Below are 16,719 nucleotides of genomic sequence, written 5' to 3' on the forward strand. Positions count from 1 at the left end.
AATTTGAGCTTTGTTTTTGTCTGAGGGAACATACATCCCAATATTTTTAATCAAGCAATCAATTGTTTGTCATGTAACGTTGTAACAGTAATACACTGAAATAATGCAGTGAACAATAGATACAAAGCGTTAAGTTTTATTCATTCCGAAAACATAGAAAAAACAACACACACACACACACACACACACACACACACACACACACACACACACACACGCACACACGCACTTCTAACATATAGTTCCTTTATGACTTTGATATGCTGGAGGTGGCTGACGAGTTACTGTATCTCTTGATATGTGATGGATAATTGAGTAAGTTATCATTGGGGACACCATTAGTTCCCTTTACGTACGTATCTGATATGTCATCCGTGTATACATGTGAAGGCATGTTTGAAACAATAAAATCCTCAGATACCTTTGAAGCCACATTCGGGAAAACTGAAGCTACCGCTGAAACGTTCGTAGAAATACAAGCCCGCAATGAAGCCCTTTCATAGTAAATGTACTTCTTGACTATAAAATCAGTAAATCAGTAAAATGATGGTCAATCATAAAATTGATAACCACAAACGGAACAGAATGCAGAGTGTGCGTTATCACAATACAATGGCTCGTATAGATACATGTAAATGTTTAAGGCAAATGTAGTATTATAACAGCTTTAATGTCACAAATTCCCGGATCTATTGTACGTGTGCTGTGCATTGTACTACTTTTGTCTATATCATCTGCCGTATTAGATCTAAAAACATGCTATGGTTTGGAACCGCATGGACACCACGCATGTTGTCCTTACAGAAATTCAAAAATCCTCATTGATGACTACATTCATTCTTGGACGTCAAAACATATAAACGATATTATGAATAATTGAAGAAAGAATGAAATTATATGACACAAGATATAAGTTTAAGCCCCTGTGCAAGTGATCACATTTTTACATGCAGGTATTAGTATGAAATACGTAAACAGTATAAAAAAGCAAACAGGTATATCATTTGAAATGCTTAAGCTACCAACAACATATATTGTTTATCCCCACTGCAGCCAAAACGTTATACATCCAAGTTCATGGTGAATTGTCTTTCGTATTCATTTAATATCAACGCTGAGGAATTATCAGTCTTGGTTATTTACGGGAAAAGATTCTATTGAGGGTAAAAGGAAATATAGTTGTGAACATTGTGGGAATGCATCGCTGAACATTATTGATGACACCTGGTGTTTCACAGTCATACTGGGTAGTATGCACAATCACATATAACAGCATTGGTGTCACCGCTTCCCATTACAGATGCATGTGGTTTGGTGTGGTGAGTTAAGAGTGGTCCTGAACCGAATTGTCTCTAAAACTGCAGGCTGGTGTACACGTGCTCGTCACCGTCGTTTGTTTTGGTGCGTTCAGAGATGTTTCCCATTTGAGGAGCAGTAGATCCAGCGGGTGATGGTCGATGGGCGGCTTGTCCTTGCAATGATGGGTGGGCTGGTCCTGGTGGGTGGGCTGGTTCTAGTCCTGGGGGCTGGTCTGGTCCTGGTGGATGTGCTGGTGATTGCATTGGTGGATAGGCTTGTCCCTGCATTGGTGGATGTGCTGGTCCTGGTCCTGGTGGATGGCCTGGCCCTGGTTCTGGGGGTGGCCTGGTCCTATTGGTGGAGAGTAGGGTGGTGGAGGTTGTGCCATTGCAACTGGTGGTTGGATGAATGTTCCAGGAGGAGACTGAATCGTGTGGACATATCCAGCATTATATGCACCACTGACCGAATTCGGACCTGGACAAAGACAAAAGGACGTTCTAAGGTTATGCAAGGTTCGACTTTTAGATTGGTCATCATACATCTGTTCGTTGGACTGTTAAGAGAGAAACATGTTAGTGGTCATGATGTACAATATCTGGCCTTTACACTTTCAGTTGCCAAAGCGTCACACAATAACGCTGGTTGGAATCACCTTTTGCGCTTTTGTTGAACACTGTACATATCAATATTCAAGTAATTATGAATGTTATTAGTACCTGCAGATATAACAGTAAGTTGTTGCCCGCTCGTCACTACTTGACCTCGATGACCTGGGGATGACTTGCAGCAACAGACGCAGCACACGATTATTCCTACAACTAGGGCGATGAGGAGAGCGACGCCAACGACGATGCCGATAATCACACCAACGCTTGAAGAAGAACTCGAGCTGCCGCTATAAACGTTGGGAGAAAACAATGTTATGTAGACAATTTCATGTTATCTGGTACACCTTGATTCTTATTTTACATAATTATTTTGCTGTTATTGGTTTAAAACTAATGTTACAAGTATCTTTGACTTGTTCAATCCACTACCAATGCATTACAGAGCTCAAAGATTCGTGATTGACATTTGTCAGACACGTAAGTATTCCTGAAGATTACCTGAAACAAAGTTGAAGAAAAATATAATCTTTGTAAGTTTGGTGCAAATAAAATTAATTATGACAGATTGTGGAATGATAATATCAATATGTAAATCCAAATAAACAGTTAATAGCCTTTGTAACCTTTATACAGTTAGAAATAGATTGAAACACAGAAACATGTGAGTTCATGGATATAATTTCTTTAATTCTTCAATTTGAACAAATTATATCTGTACCAAGGATCTTCAGTGTGTGTGTGTGTGTGTGTGTGTGTGTGTGTGTGTGTGTGTGTGTGTGTGTGTGTGTAAAATATGTAGCATACACATGCTCATACTCAATAAGAAGAATGTAAACATGTTGAGGTTTCCTGTGTGTAACGTTTCAAAGCTAGTTTATCAAGCTTTAGGAATGAGAAGCTGACACTGTTGGGAACGCTTCAGTGCGCAGTCAGTTTTACAGAAGTTATATCTATCACAGTCTACGTCGTCTTTCTCTACATCGCTGAAGAAAAGCTGAGGTCAAAGGCCTTCTAATGTTTGAATAATACAAATATGCTCACAAAATACGAAAGCGGTGGAAATTTCCATTCATATGATTTTTTCATAATTTATATCTGGTTTTCCCAAAGCCCAACCACATGAACGTATTATTTGACAACGTACTAAAATCTGTTGTGGCATTTTTAGGATAAAACTCAAAATATTACTGCATTTAAAAATGATAACTCAGATTACTGTTTGGTTCTGTGAATCTGCAAAATATGACTGCAATGCACTCGGCTTCCTGATACTCACCAGCAATATCTGTAACTGCTAGTTCCACAGCATGAGTATACACATGTCAAGCTCTTTGTTTGAAAACCGTCATACTCGTAACAATATTCATAGCCAGACGCTGGAAAACACAGACATTGGGAGACGTTAGATATGCTGTAAACATATGCGTTCACACATATAAGGTCCACTGTGTTGAATGCATCAATGAATGGGTTATGTTATTGCTGAACGCCATGCAAATTGCCGAAAATATTGTAGAATGAAAATTGGAGGCATTGGATAGTATTTACATATGTAGTGAAAGCATGTCGACATTTTGTTAAAAACATTCAGTTATTCAAATGTACTGTGACATATATATTGTGCTTGCAAACAATAATAATGTTGTATAGTTTCATAGTGTTATTGGTGTAATACTGCTATCAGATGTTTGTGAAGCGTATGCAATTATGTATAAGAGAACAATAGAACTTGACGTAGAACACACGCTTGGTGTACCCACTCTACCGTGCTAAGTACATTTCTTGTAAAATCTCATTTTTCCTTCTACAGTATGGTATGCGTTGGACAATGTCATCGTTAATGAAAAAAATCTATCGCAATTATGCATCTGTATACATGATTAAATGCTTCAGAGAGAAATCGCGAAACGTGTGACTTTTATGAAGTATTAGAACGCAAATGACAACAAACATTCTAGGCAAGAACCTTTATGTTTGTAAAACATCATATTGTTTGGACGTACTGCTGATTCACTTCTGTTTAACGGACGGACGAGTAATCTCTCTGGACCATTGATTCTGCGCATAAAGCTGTGATGATCTTGACGTAAGTTCAATACAGAACAAACTTTATGGATAACAACTTCTAAAGTTTGTTCTATAGTATACATCCCAACTTCTAAAATGCCACTCAAAGAAGTTTGACGTAAGTTGTTTGTGTATCATCTAGTGACACTGCCTCTTGAACGCGCGGAGGGTCTCCTGCCTGTAACTATGTTGGAAACTGGGCACAGTCTCATAGTCTCTGAGCAATTCGTTGTTTTCACATTGATTTTCGACTCGCTGTTAGCATGCGTAGAGCGTGTAATAATATCCACTGGTCAACTTCCGCTTTGGTCGTATTACTGATAATGTAAACAAACTCTAAATAAAAGCTGTCTGAAGATTATTTACGTGTGACAACTGTTCATAGTTGAATACATACATCCACTTGCCCATGCTTTTCAATAATTGATGTCCTGTTTTGGTGGCAACTGCATCAGAGATGTGGTTTTTTAGTTGTGAGAAGGGGATGTGTAGGAAGGACGGTGGACGGGTGGTGGTGAGATGTGAGCTTGTTAACAAACGTTAAGCTATTTATTTAGCTAATCCCGGCCCCTTCCATTCATAAATGAATTGAGATCAGTTAAATTCGACGGGTTTTGATTTTGCTTTCTTTAGAGTGTGTTTATACTAAGGTTATCGGAAGTTGTGGATATATTTTACACGCTCTGCGCATGCAAAATTAATGTGAAACCAACGAATGGGACAGCACCAAAAACCCCAAAATATGACACATAACCAGTGAGCCTGCAACTTTTGATTTTGTGTAGCTTAATGACGATTTGTCGTGAGCAGTCGCGAGGGTCTGCTTTCAGATCAATCGATCTGCAGTTGTGTTATTTACTATTTTTTTATTGTTATTTTGTTAGGTCAACGAACAACGTTTTGTCCTGTCAACAAAATTTCACGAGGGAGCGTTCCCATTAGTACCTGGCGCGACTACTGTTATGACTGATCTACCCCTCCTGCACACACTGGATATATATGTCTACGGATAATGTCTTGTGGAATAATCTTCCATTCGTCCTGCAAAGTATTAGCCATTTGTGCAAGTGCTTGGGACTTATTCTGCCTTTGACGCTCACGTTAGTCGAGTTCATCCCACTGGGACACGATCTTGAAATCTTGTAAGCTATGGTAAGACACTGACTTTTCAATTATGAAGTAAGCGAACAGTGACAAAATGTGTTGTGTGAGTCGCTATATGGCTGAAATAATGACGATGCGACATTACATTTAAACTCACTCACCCTTTCCTCAGCCCAGAAACGTACAGTGCTCCATCGCATTCGCAGATGCAAACACCTCAATACAAGGACAGATTCCGGTGTTCTGGGTCTAATTCCAACCTCTCGCAGAGGTTTCCTAATTGTTTGCTCCGATATCCTCCTCGAACCTGACACGTGCCCTGCAGTCTTGGTCGCAGTGGCATGTCGATGACGTAGACGTAAGGTCCGGTTGATGTTTTCTTGTGTAGGAGTTTTGACTCTTGGTCTACCAGTTCCCGACGCTCTGGGGTCGTCATCTTGAGCTTTAGTTGACTATGCTGACCAGTTGGCGCAAAGAACTGCCCAAAGGATTTCTAGGCAGGGGACGCCAAGAAGATCTTCCCGGCCGTGGGCCTGCCATAAATGAGATATGGTACACTGGCTTACGTTGAAATGATGTGCAGACTGGTACTATCCAGCTTCAAAGCGTCCTCTGGCGATGTTACGATTGGCAGCGTTCAGTTTCTTCACTTTTCCCACTTCCAGTAAGTCGACAAACATTTGACAAAATGTAGACAGACATTATACTGCACTTGATTCACGTACACTCTGCATTTATATTTTCCATGACATTTCCGTGCATTCTTATTCAAATTGCTGTATAAAGCCACACACGTTTCAGACGGTTGACTTTACGCAATACAATAAGAGTGGCACTATTTGTATTCATATCTTCCTTAAGTGGCATTTTAGAAGTTGGAAGTCATCTATGGATGACAACTTCTTTATTTCTTGAGCACGACGTTTCAAGTATGAAAACGATACAAGAACCTGTATCAAAACGTCGTGCTCTAGAATTAAAGAAGGTGCCATCCCCACATGTTCACAATGTGTGAAGCCCATTTCTTGTGCCCCCCTCAGTGATATTGCTGGAATATTGCTAAAGGCGGCGTAAAACCAAACTCACTCACTCACTCACTCAAACAACATCAAAGAATACACGGCACGGTACATTGCAGCTGTAACACTAATATTCAGTATTTACATGTTTGATATTTAAGTCAAACACAGTATAGGTTTTCTGTTTGACACTGGCTTCATATTCAGCTTAATCCTGACCAAGATTGTACACATAGAAACGTTATAATTGAGCAGTATTAATGCTGGGCCATACCGTCGTTGAACGAACGTGACAACACCCAACACGGCAAATAAGGAAAACTGTGACAGATTTATTTGCATCAACAAATCACAATAGAAGTGCCTAAGTAATCAATTATAATATTGTTTATTGGCCCAGGTGGACAAACATACATTTAAAAGGTATATCAGGTGTAGGAAACTACCTGGATGCACTGTCGAGAGTCGATGTATATAACACGTTAATAACAATTAAATACATGATATTTAGCGGAGATGTTGTTCATAAGACTTCATATAGCACCCTGTACCTGTATATATTAATCAATGTTCAAGCTGCAAAGTTATACCGCAATGACATTTTCAATGTTATACACAGAAAGATTCACAATAACTGGTTCCACTTCATTACTGCTATTCCATTATAATGCAAAAGCGTAATAACTGTATATATATATCAATTATGGGTAGTAATTCACAACATATTGTTATCAACGGTAACTGACTACGCTAATTAGGATGTCTCTCCAATGGTGTTTGTATACTAAGTAGATATATCTACTACTGTATACAAAGACACGCAAATCTGAGAAAACAATCACTTCTTAAATGAGAGATAAATGGAAGCTAGTTGTGATGTTTTCCAAATCTAAAATTCCCAATAGTTCTTTGTTGAGTTGGTTTACAAATCAGTCGGGCGATGGGGAATACGTGGTGCTGAAGGTGTTCCTGAGAGGCAAATAGAAGTTGTTTTTTTATTCAGGGGCAAGGAAAAGCCCTGAAACGTTGTGTATACAATACAAAGAAGTTAACATGCATACTATTTTGTCTTAAACGTGGTGCTGAAGTTGTGATACTCCTTAAACCTGCATGTACTTATAGTAGAGTTATAGACTCATCCCAACAACATACGTTCAACATACCAGCTGTATAATACTTTTTTCTCATATAGAGCTCCTCTTTGTGTTTCTCTCAAGGTCTGCTTTAGATGTCTGTTCATACATTATGAACGTGCAAATAATGCATATATACTCAGTTGAAATGGGTTCTGTACAGTTTTCTGTCAATAATTGATTCTGGACCAGACAATCCAGTGATTGACATGTACATATTCATCAACTAAGTCAGCAGCCTCATCACCCAATCCAGTTAGTCGCAACAGGCGTGGCTTTCTGAAAACCAGTTCAAACGCCGATCTTTCAAAGGGAGAGTGCAACAGGTTATACTACATACAGCCGCATACCATCACTGTTATATAGGCTGGTAAACATCTGTGTAAACAGCCAGGTGCATCAGGCGTGACAGCGGCGTAGTTGACAACATGTCTGGCCTGATCATTCGCAGTGAATGGCCAACGTTACTGGAAACATCTGACTGAAGTGTCAGTGTCAGTGTTAGAAAGATATGATACGAGTGAGTGAGTGAGTGAGTGAGTGAGAGTGATTTCTGTTATATAGCTGCTATCCTAGTGTGGACAGTATATACATTATATCACAGCATACTAAATTAACGTAGGTGAAGATACTGCTTGATGCAGAGTGATCGGTTTGGTGAAAGCGTGGTATGGTATTATTAAGTGAGAGATCTAGAGTTACTTTGGCTTTACGCCGCTTTCAGAAATAGTCCAGCAATATCAGAAATGGGCTTCACACATTGTACCCATGTGGGGATTCTAACCCAGGTCTTCGGTGTGACGAGCAAATGCTTTAACCACAAGGACCACCATCACCCATGTGGTCGTATTGTGAACCCATCATGGGTTCTTGGATGAGAACTCACTATAAGCAAACGATGACACCACAAGGGGGGCACAACTCTGTCAACCATGTAACCAGTTAATTGAAATATCTGAATTCTTGAATTTGCAATTTGCAATTTGCAATGAAGTAATATACTTACAACTGTATTAGACACAGTGAAACGCGGAAAGCCCGGCGAAACATGCACTACTATCACCGGCGGTCTCTTGTTTCAATCACATGTTTAATCTTTAAGCCCGTACTGGTATGTGAGCTTTAGTGAGTTTTTACGCCGTTTTCAGCAATAATCCAGCTATATCACGACGTGTGACACCAGCAATGGGCTTCACACATCGTATCCATGTGGGGAACGCTTTTACTACCAGGCTACCCCACCGCCACCCGTACTGGAAGGTTACATCATTGATATGTGACAATACCAAAGTTTGGGTAGTAAGGCCCGACGAGCATCATATGTGTCCAGGATACATGATTGAGAACTACATAGTAATACACACCTGCCCCCCTCATACAGTACACGGCGGGTAGCCAGGACAACGTGACATGCAATATTTGATCTTCTTCTTTCTAAACTAGTGTCTATGACAGAGATCACAGTGACAGTATGTACTTACGACGCAGTTTGGAGTCACTTTGTGTAAGTAGACACTGTACACGTAATTACTATTATGACCAGTTGGTTACAAATAGTGTTAATACTTACAAATAGAAGCTAGGCAGAGAAGAATCCACCCAGTTTTCAGAGACATCATCTTGCTGCAGATCGACAACATTCCGCTACACGGAACAGTGCTTCTGACTTGAAAGCTCGTGTTACTGTTTTTGTAAGGAGACAGTGGAGCACGACTTGAGCGTGTTACTGTTTTTGTAAGGAGGCAGTGGAGCACGACTTCAGTCTTCAGTCTAAATATACCACCCTAAACGCATGGCTGTCACAATACTGAACCAATAACACGTTTATACATCCTCCTTCCTTGGCTAACATTCAGTGCTTAGTCATCTCCCTTGCAGCGTGAGTGTCAGTTTTCCCTATTTTATACAAGGTAGAATGTGAATCGTGACCATCCTCATCTGAAGGGGCAGTGAATAATCGGGATGCTCGGTTAGCTCTGTCGCTTAAGAGTTGCCTCCCCTGCCTCCCTGTACCGGAGACTTTTTCCAAAGACGTTAAAATATAGTACTTGTTGGTCCCTGCCTGGCACATACCGGTGAGGTGAGGTGAAATTGGGTTTAACGTCGCTTGAGAATATTTCGCTCATATGACGACGCATGCATGCGTGTGCATGTGCGGCTGCTTGTACTAGCCCAGACTTAAGCTGGTTTTATAGTGCTAGCCCACTGAGATACCATGCCGCAGTGAAGCATGAATACCCCACTCAGACGCATTATACTGACTCCGAGCCGACCAGTCCTTGTAGTACCCATTAATACCGAGCGCCAGGCAGGGACCAACAAGTACCATATTTTAACGTCTTTTGGTATGAAGCGGTCGGGGAACGAACCCGCGACCTTCCGCTCTCCGGGCGGACGCTCTAACCACTACACCACGGAGGCGGTCCTTTCTGCATCAGACTAAGTTGTGACAATGTTGACCATCATGTTTGTGGTCAGTTTACGAGACTCATTTTCAACTGAATACATTTCTCTCGTGACGACTGTAGAACAAACGAACAAAGATTTAAAAGATACTTTACTTTGTACATTTTATACATTCCGGGAACACAATCGTTGCCAGCAATTGATTGCTTAAAGATTAAATGGCATCAACAAGAACATGGCATATTTCATATGCAAATACAAATGGATGAGTACACAGGAACGGAACAATCCTTCACAATGAGTGTTGTAACAATATAACATATAATATTACAAAGATCGAAGTAAGTTGTCTGAAAAACTACATTCAGAGGGCACGGTAGGGAGGCCGAGTGGTTAAAAGCGTTCACTCGTCAAACAAAAGACCCGGGTCCCCACAATACAATATGTGAAGCCCATTTGTGGTGCCCCCCGCCGTGATATTGCTAAAATATCCTGCTCCAAAACACACTCACTCTCACTCTCACTCTCTCTCACTCACTCACATCGATGACCACTTCCAGCTTGTCCGAGACCATGCACAGAGGCCTAAACTTGGAGAATGATGTTTCTGTTAAATAAATTTAGATGTATGGTACAAGGTAAAAATGGCTTCTTTCCTTTTATTTCCAGATTTACTATCGTTTTCACTAACAAAACCTTGAGTCAATTTGTCCAATTTTGTACCGTAATTTATCTAGACAATGGTGGTGATCACTGACGCAGGGCCGTTTCAGATTCATCCATATTCAGAAAAGAAGATCTGTCACACTACACAATCATTAAAGCCTTAAGAGTATTTACATCAATGTAGAAACCTAATTCAGAGGGCAGCATAAAATGTTTAAACAAGGTCGTTGTCCTTGTAAAAAGAATGAACAATCTGTTCATATGAATATCTATTCCTCGGTACAAAACCTACATATACATATACCTATCACTATGTATTGAACTCTAAATTGTTGATAGTCATCATGGCAGCCTATGATGATAGATATGCTTGTGGAGATGGTGTAATATTATTTGATGCTGTATTCACAAGAGGATGCAAAACAAAGATGAAGGTAAAGTAATAAATGGATGATACAGAACGGTCATGGTGTTGATGAACATGTAATTCCTCCTTCGGAGATGTGTAGACAACATATATTTGCGAGCTAGCTGTACATACTTTCAGACAAACAATATAAAAGTGGTAAAATATAAACCCAGGAATTATACATATGACACACATGATGTCAGGAATAATATATACTAAACGCCAAAAGAAACGCTACCCTCCTTCCTTAATGACGGAGGTACCTATCTTCAGCTGGCCTGTCTGTCTACGGTGACCCCAGTCTGTCTGAAGCCCTAAATAAGTCTTATAACCGTGATACGGTGGCATCCGAGGGCGTTGGCAACAGCATTGTATGTCGACCCCATCTGCACCATCCCAATGGTTCTTTCTCTCCCTTCAGCTGTTAATCGTGGCATATTTCTCGTACTTGTGTATCAGATCATGTATTCTAGGCTCTCTTTACACCCTATAGAATCATTCCACAAGTAAAATGGATGTAAATACTGCTTGAATATTGCTGCGTTTGGCGATTGATATTGCTATGTGTAAACAGAAAATGGAAAAGTGTTACTTTGCAAGCCAAAATATTAACAAAGATAATTTTAGATGTTCCTAAACATGTTTTCACTATATCAAAGACACGTTTTACTTGTTTTAACTAATGTAAATCAGCAGAAAATGTTTTAAAAGACTGAAATCAAACGAATGATTATTTTACAATTTTACAGACTCTATAACAGTTGTTTCTTGTTATAGTAGTTGAAAAATGGTGACTTTAAATGGTTTATCATTGTCCCAAAGCAGAATTTTATTTCAACCTTTCTTGTGTACATCAAAATCATTATTATTGGTTTATTTCGGCACAGACGATTATAGGACAATTTAACTCTTCTGAAAAAGATCCATTTCACCTAAATATGAATGCATTTGAGAATTGTTCTTTTCGTGATTTGCATAAAGCTGTGCTATTAAGCTTTCTTGTAAACTAAAACCTTCTAACATATCTTTGTTAGTTTTTCAGTAATTCATAAAGGTAGGAGGATAACGTTTCTTTTGGCGTCTAGTGTGTATTTGATACACATGATGCCTGCACCGTGTGCCTTTGTAAGTGATTTTGTTGAAAAAAATATTTTGTTTTAACTTCATTAAAACAATTAAATATGGCAAATATGATGCATTCTATAATGGTCTGTGTGTTTCATTTTACAGGATTTTACTGCGTTGTACATGTTTATAACGATATATATATATTTTTAAAGTTGATACACTTACTGACATGGTATATTGACATGCTAAGATTGACGAAATATTGCATACTACTACTTACCTTCTACTTATCTGAAGCAAAACATGTAGTGACTGAAGTGGGTTAACGTTTTATGTCATACTGGCAATTTTTCTGTCATGACAAACCAAAGCCTGTAACTCACCATAACACTTGTTACGGTGACGTTTATATGTGAGAAAAAAACGTATTTATCATATATCCGTAACTGTGGTAGACCTTGTTGCAGAAGACGTGGAAGGGGGTCTATGTGTGGATGAATGGGACTGATGAGGAGGGGTGGGGAGACGTTTCATCTCTACTGGAGGCAGGTAATACGGGTCTGGTGCCGGCGGGGATCGGTAACCTTTATCTGGATAGGTATCCTCGTCTGAAACTAAGCACGTTAGACAGGCGTTATTACATTTATAAAGTCTTTGAATAGCATTTAGAAATGATGCACAATAGAAAGAGAGTTTTGTGGATGGAAAATTATTTATTATGAGGAACAACGTTTCTGAGTTTCCTTACTCCTTCATCAGGTGGACCGCCTCCGTGGTGTAGTGGTTAGAGCGTCCGCCCGGAGAGCGGAAGGTCGCGGGTTCGATCCCCGACCGCGTCATACCAAAAAGACGTTAAAATATGGTACTTGTTGGTCCCTGCCTGGCGCTCGGCATTAATGGGTACAACAAAGACTGGTCGGCTCGGAGTCAGTATAATGTGTCTGAGTGGGGTATTCATGCTTCACTGCGGCATGGTATCTCAGTGGGCTAGCACTATAAAACCAGCTTAAGTCTGGGCTAGTACAAGCAGGCAGCCGTACATACACATACACACTCATGCACGTCGTCATATGAGTGAAATAAACCCAATTTCACCTCACCTCACCTCACCTCACCTCACCTCACCTCACCTCACCTTCATCAGGTGAATGAATGGTATGAGACAGAAAGCATATATATGTACATGTAAAAGCAACAAAAGTAATAAGACAACAAAGATGCAGGCTAAACAATGGAAGCCAACAGTTAACTGGCGTTGATGTGTGATTGGTGATTGTATTTTTTTTTATATATTTACATAGACCATGTACAACAGCTTACGTTGACGTTGAGGTCTTTGACGTTACGAGTGTGTTGACGTTGAGGTCTTTGACGTTACTAGTGTGTTGACGTTGAAGCCGGTGTTCATTAGCAAACTAGAGTTTATCACAGGGTCAAGCTGTTATAATGTTATTTGGTATGTGGTTGGGTAAGGTGAGGTGAGGTGAAATTGGGTTTAACGTCGTGCTTGAGAATATTTCGCTCATATGACGTCGTGCATGCGTGTGTATGTGTATGTGCGGCTGCTTGTACTAGCCCAGACTGAAGTTGGTTCTATAGTGCTAGCCCACTGAGATACCATGCCGCAGTGAAGCACGAATACACATTATACTGACTCCGAGCCGACCAGTCCTTGTTTTACCCATTAACGCCGAGCGCTAGGCAGGGACCAACAAGTACCATATTTTAACGACTTTTGGTATGACGCGGTCGGGGATCGAACCCGCGACCTTCCGCCCCCGGGCGGATGGTTTGGTAAGATTGTAGGTCAAATGCAACAGATAATCATATATTTCTTGCTGTAACAATGACTGTCGGGTTGAATTAATATCTGAAGTCAAGATTCCAGGTCAGTGTAGGTACGGTGCCTGAGCATCGGTTGTCTGGCATCGGCGGCAAGTGTGACCAGAGTGACGGCTTTGGACTACCATCATAATATCAACCATCCGGTCATCTAGTCAAAACGCTTATTTACAGACAGCCGTTAAATACCAGGAATACCTGGCTGAGACTTCAAGAAAATAACGTGATAAATACCTGTTGAGTGATCGTCTTCGTGGCTGTGTGTCGACACTTTTTCATTTTGTCTCCGTGCTTTACGACGTCGGAAGAGACAAAATAAGACCACACCCACGATCACAGCAATCACGGCCAAAATCCCCACCACGAGTCCAACAATAAGTCCAGTATCTGCCGTTCTGAAAAGAAGACCAAGACATTATCAGTGACATATTGGCAGCTTTATAATACTCACTAATCCGTTTCATTGTCACCCTAGGAGCTTCATCTTATGTTGTGTTGCCAAATACATGTATTGTCTGAACAGCATATAATGGTGTACTCACAGGCCCTCGTGTCTTTGCGAGGATTAAAGATTTTTTTTTAAATATATAAATATTTGAGACTAAATCTAAAATATATACAAGCTGCTAAAAGTCATAGAAAAACGTTTGCACTAAAAAAGAAAATTAAAAAATATATGTCTATACACAATTTAACTGCTATACAGCAACCATTGCCTTCTAGATAGAACAAGGAATAAGGTTTTGGCAACACTACTAACAACTTCATTATTTGACATTAAAAAACAATATTTCTGTTCTTCGGTAAGATTGAAACATTCACCATAGATAGTACAAATATTGTCTGTCAGTCTGTCTGTCTGATAACGTGTCAAAGATTGATAACGTGTCAAGGACGGATAACGTGTCAAATGTCATCCCGCCGCAATGTAGCAGTGAGCTTAAATGTTTTTAGAAGGAATTCAGATTTGGAATATGATATATTTCTTGTCAAGAATGGCAATCAACTTAAAATATAAGCTCAAAAAGGATCTATTCATGTTATAAGATGTATCTTAATCCCGAACTTTACTTACACGGTAACGTGTATGACAGAAGATATTTAGCTAAGCTAAGAGTGAGTGAGTTTGGTTTTACGCCGCTTTTGGCAATATTCCAGCAATATCACAGCGGGGGACACCAGAAATGAGCTTCACACATTGTACCCATGCGGGGAATCGAACCTGGGTCTTCGGCGTGACGAGCGAACGCATTAACCACTGGGCTACCCCACCGCCCCAGCTAAGCTAAGAAATGGGGTGGGAAAAAAGTATTACTGCTTTAACAGGCAGCCCTCGCTCAAAGAAATGTCATGCTGACATTCTCTATAAAATGTTTTTTTCAAGTTTCACAGCTTGGGTCTGACCCATTTGTTTCTTGCAGTAACCTATGTGGTATCGATATAATGGTGAAACATGACATACAGACTGAGTTGTGTTTTCTGCCGCTTTTGGCGGTATAGCAGTAATAAACATCAACTGTATAGACCAACCCCCAAAATGAAAATGACAAACATGAAGCACTCGGTCATTCATTATATTGTATACGCTCCTCGCGCATCCAAGACACAGGTACACCTTGTTCTCATGCGCCTTATCAAGTTCATAAAGACCTTGCATCGTATTCTATTCCTCTACACGCACACGTCAAATCGCATGAAAATTGCTTAACTACATACATTTCAGAGCTGTTTAAAAAGCAAAGCGACCTGTCGACAGATGTCCGTTGCTATTTTTAGTGATGAAACGCTAATGTCAATACATTTAGCCATATTTTCCTGACAATATTACTTTTTGCCTTATGTCTATTTCTTACATTTTATAGTGTATCGTCAATATTAATGCAGAAAAATCGTGTATCGTATCGTCACATGAAAACTCAAGATACACCGGTGAGCCGATGTTGTTTCACACCTAAGGGACGCAACTCTACATTGGCTTTGTCACCGGTTGACAGCCACCATAAACAAACGTTGTGTGACTAATCAAAATATATGAATGGCGTCTCGCCAGTGAAGTACGAGTATAAACCAGTGTGTACTAACCCTGGTTCGCTGCAGCAGTAGGAGGATGTAATACCACAACAATTGAATTCGCAGTATCTCTTCGCTGGTTGTCCCATCGGACGCTTTTGTGTAACACATTTCCTGCGCGTATGCTGTAGAGTAAGAATCGGATGATAAATACATGTTTAAAATTTAGAAATTGGCGAATCAACAGAAAATTAGACAAAGGGCAGTAGAACATAACTGCGTGTAGTGTTATTGAGTGAGGGATTAACATAAAATAATAAATAACGACTATTCCAAGCAGGGAATACCGGCTACAGAATCGCTCCCAAAAACGATGAACGTTTACGCATGAATGATTAGTGTGATCAAGGTCGAAATCCACATCTATGTTCTGAACATACACCTGAACACGTTAGAATGTAGATGTACTTACATATAGCGATTAAAGGAACAATGACACATCCACCCTTATAGGAACTCATCGTGACACCGTTCAACATGGCCGTTGTTGACCTAATTAGGTGTGCAGGTGTGTATATCGTGCAGGGCACCCGGCTTGCCTGTGTTGTGGAACACACAGAGCGTGACGCCCTAGTTCAGGCGTAGACATATGTAAAGCAGTCCTCTACACACGACAGGGTCTGGACAGTTGACTGTGCAAGCTATACATTCAAGGTGCAGGAGCGTATCAGGGAGTGCTGTGCTGTCGGTTTCACATTTGGAAAAATAATGGTATACGCGAGTCAACTGGTAGCCGAGAGCCGTGATTGGGTTCAGCAGTCAAGACATGGCCCTACATCAATGTCGAACTGAGTTATGGTATAGAGTTACTGGTCTATTTTCGGACGAGGTATTTACTTAGTTCGGAGTGTTACACTGGGACGTTGTCGCTGGATTGTTCGGGTAGCCATTACCTGGCAAACAACGATAAATCAGACAACTGTATTTGGTCGATAGACAAAGATGTGTTTGAAAACTGCAGTCCTGTTTCCTAGTACAGGCAGGCTGACGAGTCTAGTTTTTTTCCGCGTATTGGATACTTACAA

General features: G+C 40.3%; 1 protein-coding gene and 3 long non-coding RNA genes across 4 annotated transcripts; 2 read left to right on the forward strand and 2 right to left on the reverse strand.

Moving 5' to 3' along the window:
- Positions 1 to 651: 651 nt before the first annotated feature.
- On the reverse strand, positions 652 to 8,910 carry LOC124276051 (protein shisa-5-like). Its single transcript, XM_046711695.1, has 4 exons — positions 8,804 to 8,910; positions 3,187 to 3,286; positions 2,019 to 2,197; positions 652 to 1,776 (listed from the first exon to the last, which is right to left on the reverse strand). Exons 1-4 carry the CDS (start codon positions 8,871 to 8,873, stop codon positions 1,514 to 1,516), a joined length of 612 nt encoding a protein of 203 aa, XP_046567651.1. The 5' UTR covers positions 8,874 to 8,910; the 3' UTR covers positions 652 to 1,513.
- Positions 6,276 to 11,551, forward strand: LOC124276053. The gene is made up of 3 exons (XR_006898398.1): positions 6,276 to 7,176; positions 8,746 to 8,750; positions 11,540 to 11,551. It is a non-coding gene; the product is annotated as an uncharacterized LOC124276053 (long non-coding RNA).
- LOC124276052 lies at positions 8,825 to 9,182 on the forward strand. The gene is made up of 2 exons (XR_006898397.1): positions 8,825 to 8,935; positions 8,976 to 9,182. It is a non-coding gene; the product is annotated as an uncharacterized LOC124276052 (long non-coding RNA).
- Positions 11,552 to 11,707: 156 nt separating the features above from the next.
- On the reverse strand, positions 11,708 to 16,265 carry LOC124276055. The gene is made up of 4 exons (XR_006898399.1): positions 16,107 to 16,265; positions 15,707 to 15,819; positions 13,859 to 14,019; positions 11,708 to 12,396 (listed from the first exon to the last, which is right to left on the reverse strand). It is a non-coding gene; the product is annotated as an uncharacterized LOC124276055 (long non-coding RNA).
- Positions 16,266 to 16,719: the final 454 nt, after the last annotated feature.

The sequence above is a fragment of the Haliotis rubra genome, unplaced genomic scaffold (genome assembly GCF_003918875.1).
Source record: "Haliotis rubra isolate DU_JTF1 unplaced genomic scaffold, ASM391887v1 Scf205, whole genome shotgun sequence".
Taxonomy (NCBI): domain Eukaryota; kingdom Metazoa; phylum Mollusca; class Gastropoda; order Lepetellida; family Haliotidae; genus Haliotis; species Haliotis rubra.

Bases quoted from the DNA above. Each gene is read 5' to 3' on its own strand.
- LOC124276051 (XM_046711695.1), bottom strand. From the start codon at position 8,873: ATGTTGTCGATCTGCAGCAAGATGATGTCTCTGAAAACTGGGTGGATT. The intron at 3,287-8,803 runs GTAAGTATTAAC...TGTGTTTTCCAG, and splicing joins TCTCTGCCTAGCTTCTATTT to CGTCTGGCTATGAATATTGT. The intron at 1,777-2,018 runs GTACTAATAACA...GTCTTTGTCCAG, and splicing joins ACTTACTGTTATATCTGCAG to GTCCGAATTCGGTCAGTGGT.